Here is a 17,313-nt window from a genome sequence, read left to right on the forward strand (position 1 = left end):
AAATATACTGTTGTTGTATTAGCATTTTTGAAAGGGAAGAAATGGCTTCTTGTGCTCAATGATCATCAATCTCAATAGAAAACTTGAGTGAAGTTTTCAAATCAGTTTGATTTTAATGGAATAGAAGTTTTCATGTGACGAGAATTTAATATGAATGCTTGAAACAAAAATGTAAATAAGTGCAAATTACACTGTTTTGATAAGCTTGCTGCATGAACAGGATGTTGTTGTCGAAAGGTTGTTTATTTTTCATGACTTCAATATTGAACGTGAAAAATAATGCTACCTGCGGTCGTTTGTGCTTGGAAACCCATCAAGCCAGCTTAACAACATTAGCGATGTAAATTTAATACTGCTTATTTATTTTTTGCTTTGTTATTATTTTTATATAAAAAACTTTTTTTTCTTTCACCATTTATTTATTATTTCATCACTGGTTCAGCTGGTAGAAGCAGATCAAAGTAAGTAGGAGTTGCATCAAAGTTGAAAATGTTTGCGTAGCACAAACTCCACTGAAATAGATGCACATGTACAATTTCAAATTACTCATTATGAATATTACTCTATTACATGATGGGATATTACAATGTACGTGTAAAATTTATTCAGTAATTCAAAAGTTTATTCATACCAAATCATTGAGTTGCAAATTCATTTTTTACTGAATTTCAATGTTATTCAAATTTTATGTTAATTTCAATTTCAATTGTGAATTAAGAATGAACGCAAATTTGAAAATTGCGTCAGAATTTAAATTCAGTTCAAATTGCAATCGGGTAATAAATTATAAAGAAAATGAGATTTTATTTAATTATTTGTGCTTGACCATTCTTGAAAACAATAAATTTTATGTGCACGAATGTTTCGACAAGATTTTGAAATTCACTTTAAAGATTCAAAGGTGATAAATCAATTTACCAGTTTAAAGCAACTTTCAAAATTTAAATTTACAAATTGAAGCTCAGTTGGAAAATAATTTTTTAAACTTTTATATAATTAATAAAACTCTTTATACTTTGTATTTTGTGAAATGAATCAAAACGTTTCAAAAAAGCTTTTTCCAACAGTGTTGCTTTTTGAATGCTTTTCAACTGTTGCTTGTCAATCTTTGATTTATAGCCATTTTTTAAAATTATACTTTCATATCTAGAATATTTTTTTTCTATGAACATCTTTTCTAATGATTAATTTAAAAAAAATTTTGTTTTTTATTGTAATTGTTCTCTTTCAGCAAACATTTTATCATTTTATATATTACAGTTATATAATTATTTAAACAAATATTTTTGTTTATTTGTTGTATGTAAATTAAAAAAAAATAAAATTGAATAAAGAGAAAATTAATTTAACAGTATTTTAGGAATTATTGACCCTCAAGTACAAGTGATATTTTTCCAAGTTTGGCTGTGAAAAACTTGAACTTTTCCAAATGTGCGTTCTGAGTTTGGTCAGAGCTGCTCTTTTCCCCAGCCTCTGACTTGCTTTACAACTGTTTTTTTCTTTCTCTATTGTACTGGTTAATTTTATTCTTCAGTTGGCAACTTCAAATCTACAGCAAATACATAAATAAGCGAGCAAGTGGTAAGCTTATTTATTTATTTATTTCTGAGATTGTTTTGTCGAAATTTTAAATTCATAAAATGGATAACGAAGGAAAATATTTAACAAAATTTTAATTGATTCTGTTTTCAGAATTTTCACAAATAGCTGAAACTTTTCACAAGTGTTCATTGCACACTGCTGGTTCATACAACATTTCTTCTAAAGTATCCCAAGATTGCTTTCAGTCAACAACAAGCCGTATAATTTTGCTTTGATAGCTTGCATTGTTTTACATCAGAAAATGTCTTTGGATGCAATGCTGTTGTCTTTATTGGGTACGGTTTGCCAATTCTATTGCGTTTTAAAGTATTGTTTAAACATGATTTTCAGGTTATTTACTTGAACATGCAGTTAATGTGTTGTTGTATAAAACTATTTAAATTTTTTTTGTGTTTTTCTAAAACTGTTATACATTTTTGAAACTTTTTCGTTGGTAATATTTATTTTTCAAAAAATCTCTTTCCCGGTCATATTAAAAAAAATATGAAAATAAATAATTTGCACTGTGAAAAATTACACCAGTGACATTAGCTCAATCAGTTGCTTTTTATTAGTGATACGTTTTGTACAGTTAGCCAGTTTATGAATTCATATTAAGCACATTTTTCTGTTATTCATCCATGTATATTATTTTACTTGTGCAATTATAATAATATTATAATTATGTAGATGACTGCTCTCGTGACTTGCAATCGAAATCCGTTCAAAAGCGATTAAATGAATGGGTAATAAATTATTGTCTTGAAACTACAATGTTTCGATGTTTTTCCCATTTAATCAGTTCATTTACAGATAAAAAATTCACTGCACTGCCGAGACTCAGCTTTTGTTATGGTAACTGACGATTACGGGCATTGTCGCGTTCAGGTACCTGCCTTGCATAAATTCATTATTTAATTTTAATTTTATCATATCAATTTCTTTATCTTTTGTTACAGTATTTGACATGGATAACTAATTTCTTTTTAAATGAAACATTTCTTTTAATTACATTGTCAAATTGCACGGTTTATTAGTTTGAAATAATAATGTTTTTGTCAAATTTTCAATAGTCATAATTTAGATTTATTATTCAGTTTTAATTTAAATTGTGTATGAATTGAAATTTTAATTGCTTGTAAATGCATTATTCAAAAAAATATTTTTTTCCTGTAATTTAAAGGATATGATTGTTTATTTTAGACATGTGGCTCACGAGATTTTCCCAGTCCCATCCATGCGGTAATGGATTATATTTATTTTTATTTATTTATTTATTTATGTTATAATGAAAAGAATGAAAAAATTTTAATTTTAGGGTAATCTCGACCAATGGGCTGCAATTTTTGAACATTCTGCTCATATTTTTTATAAAAACATTCCCAAAGTATGAAATAAAATGAAATAAAATAAAATAATTTGAATATTTCATTTGTGTCATTTGTTTCAAGGAACTGCAGCAGTGTGTGGCAAAAGTATTTGGTGAGAATCATTTACCGAATCTTCCTGTCTCTTTGCATGCTGTAGAAAATTCCAATGGAAGCGTTCTCATTGCCATTCTTTGCATATACCACTCAACCTCTGAAGCCTCAGAGTAGAAATTATTGTTTTTATTTTCTGTTTTTTAAATTTCATAATTATAATAAGTTCCAAACAATTAAAGGAATATTAGCAATGGTATTGGCACTGTCCACGAGTTGAGTAGTGTTGAATTAGAACAGATTCGTCTAGCAGGTTCAATGATCCGCATTGTAGTGTCCATGGAACAGCAAAAATCCAGAACAAAATTGAACGGATTCATTCTGACATTATTGAAAAATGTTTTTTCTAATCTCGGTATGAAAATTATATTTTTGTTTCGAGTAACAGTGAAATTTTATTTATTGCATTTGTGCAGAAAACATGGCTCAGCTTGTGCAGAGCATTATAAAAGATGCGAAAAAATTAATCCCTTCTGAAGAGTAAGTGTGAATTTTATCATTCAAAATTAAGATAATTTTTTTTCAATCTTGCAATCATAACAGTTTTTACTCTGATGAGTTTCAGTTTTGTGTTTTTGAAAGGAAAGCAGCAATTTTAAAAATAAAAAATGATGATTAATTATTTTTTATAAAAAGTAAAAATTGCACATTTAAGCTGCTCACTTTATTTGATCGACAATGACAGCAATGAATTGGTTGCTGAAGTAGTGGAGATGGATGAAAAAAATGAGGAATATCTTAAAGAAATCCGTTTTCCAATGAACGAGGGTATCGTGGGACAAGTTGCTGTTTCAGGTATACTGTATATGCATATTTTTTAAAATTAAATTAAATTTTACATATTTTTAGGAGAAATGCAAAACATTCAAAGAGATGGTTCTCCATCTACTAATGTGGACAAGCCTGCTCAACCTTTGATAGCCAATAACTCTTGCTCTGAACAAGAAGTCATCGTTCCTGATCCACTTCAGCAGAGGATGAAAAAGCTGCACTTTCGGTAATTATTATTGCTTATTTCTTTTTTTTAATTTAATAAAAACAAAATGAACGATTTGCTTATTTGTGTTATGAAATATTTTTAGAAATATGCTCTGCTTTGCGGTTAAAGATAAAAAAAGTATGCCATCGCGCAGTTGTATATCAACGTTGAAGCTTCTGAATTTTTTCAGATGTTATTGCTGTCATACAGTTGCTTAACAAAATCGGGACCGATGGTTTTACTTCGCATGATCAACAGCTTGCTGAATTGCTTTCTTCTTATTGTGCAATTAGCATATCCCATGTAAGCATTATTTTCAGTTGCGTTGAAAAAAAAGAAACACGACAAAAAAGCAATTCAATTAAATGCTTTGAATAGTGAAAATAATTGACGTAATGTGAAATGGAAGCTGGCAATGAATAAGGACAAATTAAATGCTGATAAAATAAAATAAAATTAAATTAAATTAAAAAAGAGAACAAAGAAAGAAAATTTGCAGTCAATAGATTGCCAGTATGAATAATTTTGTGAGTTTAATCAGAGTGCTGAAATTAAAAATTAGGATTTCAGAGTTTTTCACTTGAGCAACAGGATTCATATATTTCCTTTTTTGAAAATTTATTTGAAAACAAATTGTTAAAAAAATTACTACCTTCACAAATGCATTTATGATCTTTACTCAACAATTTTTCAACAACTATTACTCTCGTAGGATTTAATGTAATTAATGCTGTATTAGGAACAATGAAACAAAATTTTCTTTTTCTACAGTATACCAATAGGTTTTACTAAATGATGGACAAATTTTGCTCATCTCAATTTTTATGAAAAGGAATTTTTTTTGAAAAACAAGTTTCAAGACAATTATCAATTTAATACTTTTTTAAATAAGTTCAGAATTGATAAATATTTAATATCGTTTGTTGCAGCATAAAATGGCTATACAAGTCTTAAAGTTGCACCCCCTCTGCCTATACACACCCACACACACACATATATATATATATATAAATTAGAATAAAATTGTTAATCATTAAGACCAACGGCAAAATTTAATTATTTTTTCTTATTTTATTATTAGTAAAAGTTCGCATGCTAGCATTTTACGTCAACTTCATTTAGCTCAAGGTATAAAAAATATTGTTAATGGAAATTGTTTACTTCTATTTCTTATTTTGTTTTCAACTTCCAAGCAATTTTTTCTCATTTCCTTCGTTTTTTTCAAATTTATGTTTTTATTAATATGAATTTGATTAGAAATTATTTTTCCAGATTAGGTGAAAATTAGCAAAATTGTAAAACTGTGAAACTGCATATTGTGGAGAAAAGGCATGAACAATTAGCGTTCATTGAAGTATTTTTGTTGCTTGAATTCAATTAGCGTTCTTTTTCTTTGAAAAGTTAAGATCATCCATCAGCTGCTTGATTCGAGAAGAAAGCGTAGCTAAGGGAAAAGCTTGTTTCTTTGTAAAAAGCTTCTTTGAATCTGTACAATTTCATTTAATGAAATTTGCCATTTAGGAAAATTTTCTAATTTTTGTGTTATTGAAATGTTCAGTGAAATTAATTTATACTTATGTCTATTCATAATATTTGCTGATTTGCAAATTTTATTAAAATTTTAATTGATGCTATTTGTTTAAATGGTACAATACACTTATTTTCTTTCTTCAATAATTTTTCAATTTTATATTTGCATGTTTTTTGACATTTTTGGTGAGTAAAATTGAAAGTTACTGTAGATTTGAAAGTTAGAGGAGAAAATCTTTCAGCTGAAGTCATAAAATCATTTTGCTGTTGTTAAGGAAAATTTTGCAGTTGGATACCCACAATTTTTTAAATTATATATTATATTTGAATTCAGAAAACTTTTTTTTTCTAATTGCAAAATTCTTTTTTAATATTTTTTTTCTTATTTTTAATAAGTAATTTTGGCGTTAATAATGCACTTTTTGCGATGAAAGATTGTTAATTAAGAGAACTTTATACAAAGCTTGCTAAACTTTCTGAAATGTTTGATTGAGTTGGTCGAAGTATAAAAGACTTTGTGGTTTTGAAGTCAATAATCGACTCTGTATGTGTGTCTGTCTGTGTCTGCGTGTGTGTCTATTGTTGTAATTGAATAATCGAAAATTTCTCTCTTATGAAATTTTCTCACCGTTCATTCACGTTTTTATAAATTAACGACTTTTACTAACTTTAACTGAATGGATATAAGAAGTTCAGACTTTAATCGACACAGCAAATGCTGGTAGTGCAGATATGACTGACGCGCATGCAAGCTACAATCTTCAAGCTATATAAAAAAGCTCATAATTACAACAACAACAACAATAAAATATAATTCTTCTATCAATACATATTGCATTTTACCTTTACTACTAATATTTATTTATTTAAATTTTGTTTAGTGTTTGCTTTTCAAACGTCTGCAAGAAGCAAATCGACGTACGCATGTGGCCAGTGAGCTTATGATGTATCACACACAGAAGGTTGCTTACAAATATTTTTTTAATAAAATTTATTTTTATTTGTGGAATTAAAAAAAAGAATTTTTTAAGATTGCCGAAGAAGATGTGCTTCGGTTGAGTCTCTGCCCTGTCCCAGCACCGTCTTCTTTCAGCCAGGACTTTTTATCATTTTTTTACTCACCCAGAGAGCTTTCCGTACGAGACACGCATATGGTAAATTTGAAATTTTCCACTATTTGTATTTGGAAAATGTATCAACGTTATAAATTATGCATAAAAATTATAATTTTAATTATAATTTTCAAATTAACACAACCTTAAAAAAGATCTTAAGTGGTTAACTTTAAAATTTTCAACAAATTTTCATCATTTTTGTTGTCGAGATTATTAATAATTCAACTAACAATGTTATTATAAATCATATATGTATTTTTAATGCCGTTGTTTTCATATTTGAAATATGTATACTATATATGTATGTATACTTACTTTTCAATAGCATAAATTTAAATTTGTGTTTTTGTGATGCTTTTATGTAAATAAATAAAGTGAAATATTTAGGCTTGTTTGGCAATGTTTTACGATTTGGGTTATGCGCATAAATTTCGCATCAAAAGGCGCAAACTTTCCAGGTGAGGTTTCTTTTGGTTCCATGTATGCATAAAAATGTATGAAAATGAAAAAATTGATGCTAGGTTTTTGTTGCTGGTTGAAAAAGGATACAGAGATGTACCGTATCACAACTGGTATCATGCTTTTACAGTCACTCATTTTTGCTATTTGATGTTGAAAACAATTCCTGAACTGCGCCAACATTTATCGTCAGTATTTGTTGTACTTGTTCTTGTTCATTTGTGGAATGTAATAAAATTTTTCAGTGATGTAAGATGCATGTGTCTTCTGGTTGCTTGTCTTTGCCATGATATTGATCATCGTGGAACTACCAATTCATTTCAAGTACAATCGGTAACGCTTTTTTCCATTTTCCAACTTCACTTCAACACATCGCTATTTTGTTATTGTTAAAATTATTAATTATTATTAATTACTTTTCAGAAAACAGCTTTAGCTCAGTTGTACAGTTCAGAAGGTTCAGTTCTGGAATGCCATCACTTTGCTCAAACTATGTGCATATTGAACATTGAAGAATGTAATATTTTTGCTGAACTGCCAGCCAGTGTAATTTGTCATAGTTTTTTATTAATTTTTTTGAATGTTATTTTATGATTTTTTTTCAGCTTTACCAAACTATTTTGGACAATATTCGTGATATTATTCTTGCGACAGATCTTGCTCAACATCTACGAATTCGACCGGAATTTATTGAAATGGTCGAATCTGGACTGCAGCGCGGTAATCCACGTCACGTCTACATTTTGCTTTCCGTATTGATGACTGCCTGCGATCTCAGTGATCAAATGAAGCCGTGGAAGACGAGCAAAAATGTTGCTGTTAGAGAACTCTGCACTGCTTTTCTTACCGTTGATTCCTTCATTATTTCTCTTCTTTTTTTTCTTCCAGGCCAAAGTGTACAAAGAATTTTTTTCACAAGGAGATTTGGAAAAAGCAATGGGCAATCGACCGGTGGAAATGATGGATCGAGACCGTGCTGACGTTTTGAAGTTGCAAATCGACTTTTTGGATGGCATTGCACTTCCTTTGTACAAGTACGTCCATTTTAATTAACAATTTTTCATGTGCACTTATTCCATCTATGATAATTATCATTATCATAATCATAATCATATATAGCACAAGCATTATAGATTTTTTTTCCAGAAGCGATAACTTTTCAAATTCATCCAACTAGCGCAGTGAAAAACAGTAGTAAAGCTTTGTGTTTAATAAAAAAAAATTACATTTGCATATTAAATAATTGTAACGTTCCAATGATAAGTTGCTTTCAGAAAGAGGAGATCCACTATAGTTCATGCTAAGAAAAAAAACATTATTAACGGCACAAGTTATTTAATGTTTGCACGATAGCTTGTTTGATTTTTATTTCGAATGCAATTTCTCTCTAAATTAGAATTTGAAGGATATTTGGAAAAGAGTACATCTAAAAATAAATAAAATAAAATTAGTTTATAAAAAACTGCAATTTTTTTGCTCATATAAGAATAGAATGAAAAATTTTTTGTATTTAAAAAAAGAAACAACAAGGATGAATTTTTTGTCTTATTTAGACATCTTAGCCGCTTATTTCCAGCGTTGCTACCGGTATATCAAACAGGCTACCAGAATCGCCAGTGCTACGTGGCGATGCAGAAAATTATAATGAGCAACAGCAGCAACAGTTCATCCAATCGTTACGACATCGATATGCTTTTTAATGCAGATATTGAACGTCAAGTTGAAGAGATGATACAAAGTGCTACAACAGACAACGACTCTTTTCAAGAGACTACAACGACAAATGCAACCGTCAATTCATCTGAAAATCTCTGATTATTAATATTGTTTCTATTGACTTTTTGAACGAGAAAAATCATAACTGTACAAAATTCAGAAACGCTGAATTGTTTGTTCTTTTTAATGATCAAAAACAAACCCAAACAACATTCAGCTTTCACGTTTTATTTATTTTATGTTGTGTACCGTGAAGTGTGTTGCTTTACTATTTTCATTCGTATGTTTTCCATTTTATGTAATAATTTTAACTTGTCTGCTGCCCCATTCATTTTTAGCGATCATACGCAAACATACACGATGACATATATAATACATAAGTACATGCATACAACATGCACGACATGACGACTGTACTTTTGTTGGTGCTGTCAAATGATATAGTGTCTGTTCGTAACTATAGTTCTACGATTATTTTTAAATAAAACCTGTTTATAAATAAGGTTATTTTATTATTATAATTATATATATAGGCAGATAGATAGATAGATAGATAGGTAGATTAAGGTATTTGCTATAGCTTTTGTCTGTACTGTGGATTTCCATATGTGGTATATCCACCTGGCGTTTGAGCACTGCTATAACTACTATATCCGTAATATTCTGGCTCTGGCGGCTTGGACAGTAGAGCTTGTCCTCGTGGAGGTCGCTTACGCTTGAAGAATCCAAACTATAACAAATCAGTAAGTAAACTGTTATTAATAAAAAATAAAAAGAAACTGCATGCTTATACCTTCCATAAAAGCATGATGAGCAGAATAAGACTTGTTAAACCAGCTAAAATGGCAACAAATATTAGCCAAGTTGGCACACCACGACTAACACGAGTTGGATCTTTTGGATTTACTATCGTACTTGCCTGTAAATTTGAAAAAACATCATTTAAGCATAACAATACACAGCACAAAACAAAACCATCACATACAACAGCATAACGTAATGGAAGTTCAATTGTGGGATGTCTGTAGGGCAGTTTTGTTACTTCCGCAATTACAAGTGATGATATCATTGCATCATAAAAAACTTCATCAATTAATGTGTTGAGCCAAAGGCGAGAATCCACTTTCAACAGAACTCTTTCATCTTTCTTAAAATCTTTTATTTTGCACTGCCATTGTGAACAGGCCATTTCCATGCAATTCTAAAATAACTATTCCATAAGATATTCTTTTCGATGCTATTTTTAAACGACAATCTATCACCAGTCGAACACGCTGCAGTACATTACGCATTTGACCAAATGCATTACCGAAATCACCCAAACTTTGCTTCATCAAAGCCATTGCATTACGGAGAGCTTTCAGCACGTCAGATTTTTCCTCGTACCGTTGCCGGCTGTTCGCTTTTTCTTGACGTTTCACTCGAAACACTCTTTCAATAGCATCCTCTGGACGAGGAACAATCTGTATGAAGAAAAATTACGTATGCATATCTTTTTTATAAGTTTACATCAGCTGAATGCACTTACTATTAACCCTTCTGAATTTATATGGCCTTTTTGCAAAAGTTCGCAAGTGATCTTCCCTTCAGTTTCAATATCATCAATTAAATACAACAATGGTTTTGCATTGTCCACAAAATAACTTGGCCAATAAACATCTACTGACATCTCAGACAATGTTGAAGGTCCAAGATTTCTTATCTATAATGCATTCAAAGTTGTTTTTTTATTAATCATATCATGTGAAAAGAATTTAGTTTCTTCTCAGGATTTTCACGTTCAAAAAGCTCAATTTTAAATATTTCAGAAATTATTAACATTTTACAATACTGTAAAGAGATAAACATTTTTTAAAATAAAGAACAAGCTAATGGTCAGCTCAAATACCTCATAAACATGTGAAACCACAGGTCCAGCGTCACTGTCAAAAACAAAATCATCTCGACGGTCGTTAAAGTCGTAGTGATACGATTCATTTCGGGATACCCTTGAATATGAATAATATTACAGTAAACAATAGAGAATATTAGAAAAAATATTCTTACCCAGTGACAATAAAATCAGCTTTTACTTCCATGGGAATGACCAACAACACTTCATTGTCTACCAGCGTTCTTTCAGTTTCATTGTTGGTACTAAAATATTTTGTAAATTAAAAAACATGAATTTAACAAAGAATAAACTCAACATTCATTTGGAATTAATATTAAAACTTAAACGGTTTTTCATGTTTCATAAAGAGCTTGATGAAAGCAAATGATATGAAGTAAATTTTACAGAAATAATTTTATTATATTAAATTTTCGTTTGCAAAGTTTAAAGTTTAAAAAGTCTTGCATTACCTGTTTGTCGTTAGATTTAAACTAATTCCTCCCATAACTAAATCTAAATTTTCTGTCGAAAACTGCATGCTGAATCGCACAGTCGATGATTTCGGAAGCGGATTACCAACATCACAAGCAATGACGTAATTTTTTCCATTATTCAACTCTTTCGGTTGTGAACAAGTAATGGGACGAGAAGGCATTTGACGTGTAAAACCTTCATAATCTAGACCAACTGGAGCAACTATGAAAAACTGAGCTTCGAATGCATCTTCTAAAGCATTGTGAATCACCACTGATACATTAAATCGATCATCAGCACCAATTAAAATGGATTCGCGATTCCTATAAATAATAGATCACAGCTGACATAAATAATTCAGCATTTTATCTAATTTCAACAGACCATTTTGATCAATATGCAACAATTTAGTTTCAAATGTACTTACAATTTAGCAGTCATCTGCAAATCTGGAATACAAATATTATCTTTTCCACAGTCTTTTTGAATATTAATCTTAAGAATAAAAATTAATTTATAAATCAGTTCACAGAAACAAGCACAATTCTTACTTCTCCAGAAATCATACTGGGAATGTAAGCATCCATGACAGGACGCAGCTGCCTTTCCATGTATCCTTCATCCACAATACTGTAATTTACTTGAACTGTAATTGGACTAAGCTTATCCCGAATGTCATCCTTAAGTAGCGATTTTACATGAAATTTAATTCAAAAAATAAATTTGAAAAGAATTTACTAGGACATAAACGTAACGTCGCTCGCACCATCGCTCTCCTTTACGAATAGGAACAGAATCCAAAGTTAGTTGAGTGACGCTGTGGCTTTCAAGAAAACGTGCTCGACTACTGATTCCTTTTTTTGGATCCAAACTGACAATAATACGAAAATCTAAAAGTAATTCTTTTAAAATAAGCTGTGCAAATTTTATCATAAATATTTTCTCTCACATAATTCATCAGGTACAGTTTTGCCATCATATGTTAGACAAAAATGAATCTGAGTGCTGCAAAAAGAAATTTCATCAATTCTTATTTTAAAAAGAAACAACAGCTATAAGTAGACTCTATATAATTCACCATGTAACATTTTCTGTTCGAAAAAGCCGACAAAGCTTATTTTCCAAATTAACAGTATCTGGATTTACTTTAACAAACCCAGATACAGAAACAACCGGACGAGTCCTATAACAATAAATGGATACGATAAAATAAAATATGAAATAACTTCTGATTATAAATATAAAGAATACAATATGATAAAAAAAGAATATTACCTAAACAATACGGACCGATCTGAACTGTAAGCTCCAACAAGAACATCTAAAATGAACAATATTAATAAAAACAAAATAGGAATTTTGCCAACAAACAATTTATACCGGGATAATCATTGTTATCAATGTCGACACCTCCCGTGACTGACCAGCCAAACGTTCTTAGAGATGGATCAATATCTCTGGCGTATATAACCTTAAATTTTCAACAACAAGTATTAGCGCATATGAATAAATTTAGAATAATATTTATAGATTGATTTACTTGACTAAATTTTTCTTTAATTCCATCTTTCATACCATGATACACATATACAGCACCTTTACGATCTTCACCATCGTATGGTGCGCCAATAACAATATCTAAATTTTAAAATTAAAATAAGTATGTTTTGATTTTAAAATACCATCGAATGAATCGCCATTCAGATCTCCAACTGCAGCTACGTCATGACCAAAGCGTGACCATTCTTTAAGTCCCACCAATGTGGTGTATTTCACAAAATGATGCTACAAACAGTAAAAACAGTATAACACACATTTCCATGTCCATTATTATGTATTTGATATCAAAACTTACCTGTTTGTCTTGAAAGTATACATATACTGCTCCAACTTCATATTTTCCTTCTGTTTGACTCTTATCGAGCTGTTTGTTCTCCATGCCAATAAATAGCGGCGCACCAATAGCAATATCATCCAAACTGTAAATGTAAGAAATATGAGGAAATAAATTTTGCTTTCTTCACTATCTTTAAATAACTCATTAGGAATTTAGGTTTCAAATAAAAAAATTTTTCTTAATGAAACGAAACAAGACAATCATTACTAAGCAAATATATATCTCATACCCATCGTCATTGAAATCTCCAACAGCTAGTGCAGCTCCAAAATATGAACCAACTTGATGGCCAGTAATATTTTGCAATACTTTTAAATTACTGTCGAACAGAACAACCTGCAACTTCGAATAATTTGTCAAATAATAAAAACGATTTTATTACTCAAAATATACTAACCATTCCAGTAAGAAAATTTCCTTTCGGTACACCAACAGCAACATGGTTGTCTGAATTACCTTTAAAATCTCCCACAGCCATCGAATAGCCTAAATAAGTTCAAAATTATTTTTCATAAAAACAAATTTTAAATAAGAAAAGGAATGCAAAACACAAATTTACCCATGTATGTATCATCCAAGTATGCTGGACCTTCAGATGTACGCTTTACCATATCGTCACGACCAATTTCTTGCATAACAAGTGATCCTTGCCAATACCAGGCACCTGGAGCACCAATGTACAGCTTGTTTTCTTGCTGAAATTGAACATAATGTTTATAAAGCTTAAAAATCATTCATTTATTTATTTACATCTGAAATGGCAGCGCTGAATCCAGCCATGCAGGAACCTAAACGGTGATAACCCCATCTTGCTGAAAAGCATTATGACTTTTATTAAATATCAATATCTTTTTTCAACTTTTTTAAAATTTAATATTTATACTTTCTATTCGACAAGGAGCGTATTCTCGAAAAGAGCTGAAATTATCCTGTGCTAAATAGCACGTTCCAACGGGTTCTTTACGATCAAAAGTGGAATAAAAATATGTATAACGTGGGGCACAAGCCTAAAAAAAGCCAAATTGAAGGCAGAAATAAAAAGAAAGATTTTTACACAAAATAACATACCAGAACAGCATCACCTTTTTTTGAGCTCACCACCGTTGCTCCAAACCACTGATCAGATTTAGAATCAATTTGAAGTAAAACTGAACCATTCAGAGCACGGGCATGTCCTAATTACTTGTAAATTAATGTAATACAGGAACAATAAAATTTTTTGTCATTACTCTACTACTTATTTACTTTTTATTTATATTTAATTCATAAATGTTAAATTATTCCAAAAAAACTAATATAAAAAAATTTTAATTAGTTACAAAGAAATTATTATTTACAGTATACTTACCAGCGGTATCAAAAAATATTTTAGTGCATCGTTGGTCTTTGGTTTCACAACGAAAAACTGCACCACCACGTCGAACTCCAGGCTGGCCTGATTCAGCTTTTGGGGCACCAATTAATAAGCTAAATTCAATTATTCTCAAAAATGACAGAAATATTATAATGATAAATTTGAGAACATGTTGTAAAAATTATAAGAAATTTTAAAGTTTTTCAAAGAAGATATATACAAAAAGTTATTTTTCATATTTTTAAAAATGAATTTATGAAAGCAAAATCAAAAGCTGCTTATTTTAATAAAGAATATTTTAAATTTTATAAGTATAAAAGTAAGTTATCTGCAAACAGAGATGAAATTTTGTTTCAAAAGTGCACTTGATGCAAGATCAGTGTAAAATAAAAAGTTTACAAAAGAGAAAAGCTTACGATCATGTTTTACAAGTTGAAGCACTCCAAAGTTAGCTTAACTAGACGAACAGTTAGTGGAAACATATTTTTCAAGTGATTTAAAAACACGTTCATTGCATTTTTGATTTTCCTGTGACAAACATTTCCAGTTTAAATTTCCAGCTTTTATAAATAATGCAGCTTCTTTTGAACTCTTCAATATTCTAATCAGAAATTCAAGTTACCCTTATAACAACTTTCTTATATATAAAAAATAACAAAAAAATTTATCCATTCACTCAACAACTTGTTTAAGAGAAATTCAAAAATATTCAATCCTATGCATTTGAATGAAACGAAAAGAAATTTATTTCAAATTTTAATAAATTATACATTATGTCATCGCCTGTTATGTGTGGATAAATTGTATAAATACATTAAAATTTTCGAATATCCATTTTACATTTAATATTGTCGAACAAATAAATCAATCAATTTGTTATAAAATTAGAAGAAGTAAATAATATTTGTACACTTGCTTATTTAACATTAAACAAACAAGAACAAGCTTTGAATTTTTTGAAATAAAAAGGTTTAAATAAATTTTTCAAATACAAGTGACTAAAATAAGGAAAATTTAGGAAAATCCTACAAATTAAGTGGACTAGACTGATGCATATTTGAAGTATAATTTTCTGATCGCTTCAAGTCAATTTACCTTCTGGAAATATTTCAAATCACTGACAAATCTGTGATGTGAATGGCATGGGAAAAAGAAAAATTGTTCAATTAATTTTTCTTTTAGCCACAATAATAATAATAATAATAATAATAGTAATAGTAATGGCAATTTGAAATGCACATGTTTCTGATCGGAGAAACAATGACGTACATCTGATGACTCAAATAAACTCTAAGACATTTTAAATGCGAGGGAGTTTTATAAATTTCATGCCAAACTAAATCTAATTGCTATTTTTAGAGATAATTTTATTCGAATTTGTTTGATTGCATTCACTCATAATCCAATCAGTTATTCATAATACATTCATAAATATTACTTGCCACAATTTGACAATATATAATATTTTTTATTAATTTATTTAAATTATATAAAACGCTTCTTGTTGAAATATAGTTGTTGCAAATCAAGCAAATACACGTAGGTAGATAAATGTATGAACGTTAATGAATGAAATTAAAAAGAAACATACAGATCAGTCATGGTCGAAAAATAAATTCCTTACGCTTCAACAGTTATCAGTTATCAGTAGGAAAATATTTCCTGTGTTAAGTTTTACTGGATGCTTATTTTCTGTTCAAATTGCCTCATATTCCTATCATACATTGTCTGAAGAATTCTTAATTATTTACATATGCATGTACTATTGCTTAAAATTCCTTATTTTTAAATAATAAAAAGTATTTTTATATATTTAAATAAACTTTTGATCAATTGTTTAAACTGCTGACAGTGAATGCCTAAGAGAAACAAAAAACAGTTTAAATGTAAAATGCAATTGTCTTCTATATGAAGAGAAAGAAATCGATCAATAGAGCAGAGATGCTTTTCTCGTCTCACAAGATTTCAAACATTTCTCTCTGTGAAGGGATTTCCATTTTGCAATGAAATTTCCCTCTCAAACAGAGATTATTACCATGATACTATTTGGTGAAAAAATACTACAGAGAGAAGACAATTACCCTTGAGATTAAGGTAAATTTGTCTGACAAGCATATTCAATTTAAATTTAAAAAATGGAAACAAGAAATACTATGCCCTTCGTTGCTTATGGATAAATTTTGAAAATTTTAAAGAAAATAAAAAAACATTGAAATAAAGACAAATTCGCAAATGACATGTAGATTATCTTATTAAATTTTTTTAATTAATTCAATAAAATTTTCAATTAAATTTGGCTTTTCAAGGGGAAACTTTTTCTGTTGCTTTGTGTTTCATCAGCTATACCATTTCATTATATACATACATGTATATATTACACAAGTACGTATGACATGCATATTTTTATTTTTATTTTTTTCACAGAAGTGTGTACGAGTAAATTTTCAACATAAAATTAAAAAAAAGAGAATAATTTCATTAAAAATGCAACTTTCCAATAAATATTAAACATTAAACAAACAGATTATAAATTTAAATATTATTGTTTCGTCGAATTGAAAATCAGTCAAAACGATCAACTTACGCATGTTTTAGTAAATGCTTTTTCCGCTTTGTTATAAAAACAGGTCTACTGCGCTTAAATACGTTCAACTGCCGCAAAGCTAAGTTAAATTTTGCAACGTTCCTCCAACACCACACAAGTGCTTGTTAATCACTGAGAAAATTTCTACCAAGTTTTATGAAAATTAGCCTTTATAAAAGTGTTATTCTAACTAATAATCCCGATATGTCTCTTCTTAAATATAATATTAACATGTAAAATTATTTAAACTCGACAAATGTTTGAAATTGA

General features: G+C 29.4%; 3 protein-coding genes across 3 annotated transcripts; 2 read left to right on the plus strand and 1 right to left on the minus strand.

Moving 5' to 3' along the window:
• The first annotated feature begins 3,483 nt into the window (after positions 1-3,483).
• On the plus strand, positions 3,484-4,370 carry Tsp_06625 (cGMP-dependent 3',5'-cyclic phosphodiesterase). Its single transcript, XM_003378597.1, is given in 4 exon segments — positions 3,484-3,542; positions 3,718-3,857; positions 4,232-4,344; positions 4,362-4,370. 4 exon segments carry the CDS (start codon positions 3,484-3,486, stop codon positions 4,368-4,370), a joined length of 321 nt encoding a protein of 106 aa, XP_003378645.1.
• A 2,298-nt stretch (positions 4,371-6,668) lies between these two features.
• On the plus strand, positions 6,669-8,198 carry Tsp_06624 (cGMP-dependent 3',5'-cyclic phosphodiesterase). Its single transcript, XM_003378598.1, has 7 exons — positions 6,669-6,725; positions 6,847-6,886; positions 7,208-7,297; positions 7,391-7,478; positions 7,569-7,691; positions 7,751-7,963; positions 8,034-8,198. Exons 4-7 carry the CDS (start codon positions 7,404-7,406, stop codon positions 8,196-8,198), a joined length of 576 nt encoding a protein of 191 aa, XP_003378646.1. The 5' UTR covers positions 6,669-6,725; positions 6,847-6,886; positions 7,208-7,297; positions 7,391-7,403.
• A 739-nt stretch (positions 8,199-8,937) lies between these two features.
• Positions 8,938-14,941, minus strand: Tsp_06623 (putative integrin alpha pat-2). Its single transcript, XM_003378599.1, is given in 28 exon segments — positions 8,938-8,946; positions 9,174-9,318; positions 9,455-9,591; positions 9,655-9,780; positions 9,847-10,062; positions 10,073-10,324; positions 10,390-10,563; positions 10,750-10,849; positions 10,908-10,997; positions 11,205-11,531; positions 11,636-11,703; positions 11,760-11,888; positions 11,947-12,098; positions 12,287-12,344; positions 12,355-12,391; positions 12,484-12,529; positions 12,589-12,679; positions 12,749-12,846; positions 12,891-12,993; positions 13,064-13,187; positions 13,335-13,441; positions 13,503-13,591; positions 13,665-13,827; positions 13,856-13,917; positions 13,989-14,112; positions 14,174-14,280; positions 14,454-14,572; positions 14,889-14,941. The coding sequence occupies 28 exon segments, from the start codon at positions 14,939-14,941 to the stop codon at positions 8,938-8,940; spliced, it is 3,306 nt and encodes a 1,101-aa protein (XP_003378647.1).
• Positions 14,942-17,313: the final 2,372 nt, after the last annotated feature.

This window comes from Trichinella spiralis (assembly GCF_000181795.1).
Source record: "Trichinella spiralis strain ISS 195 chromosome Unknown Scfld4, whole genome shotgun sequence".
In the NCBI taxonomy this organism is placed as follows: domain Eukaryota; kingdom Metazoa; phylum Nematoda; class Enoplea; order Trichinellida; family Trichinellidae; genus Trichinella; species Trichinella spiralis.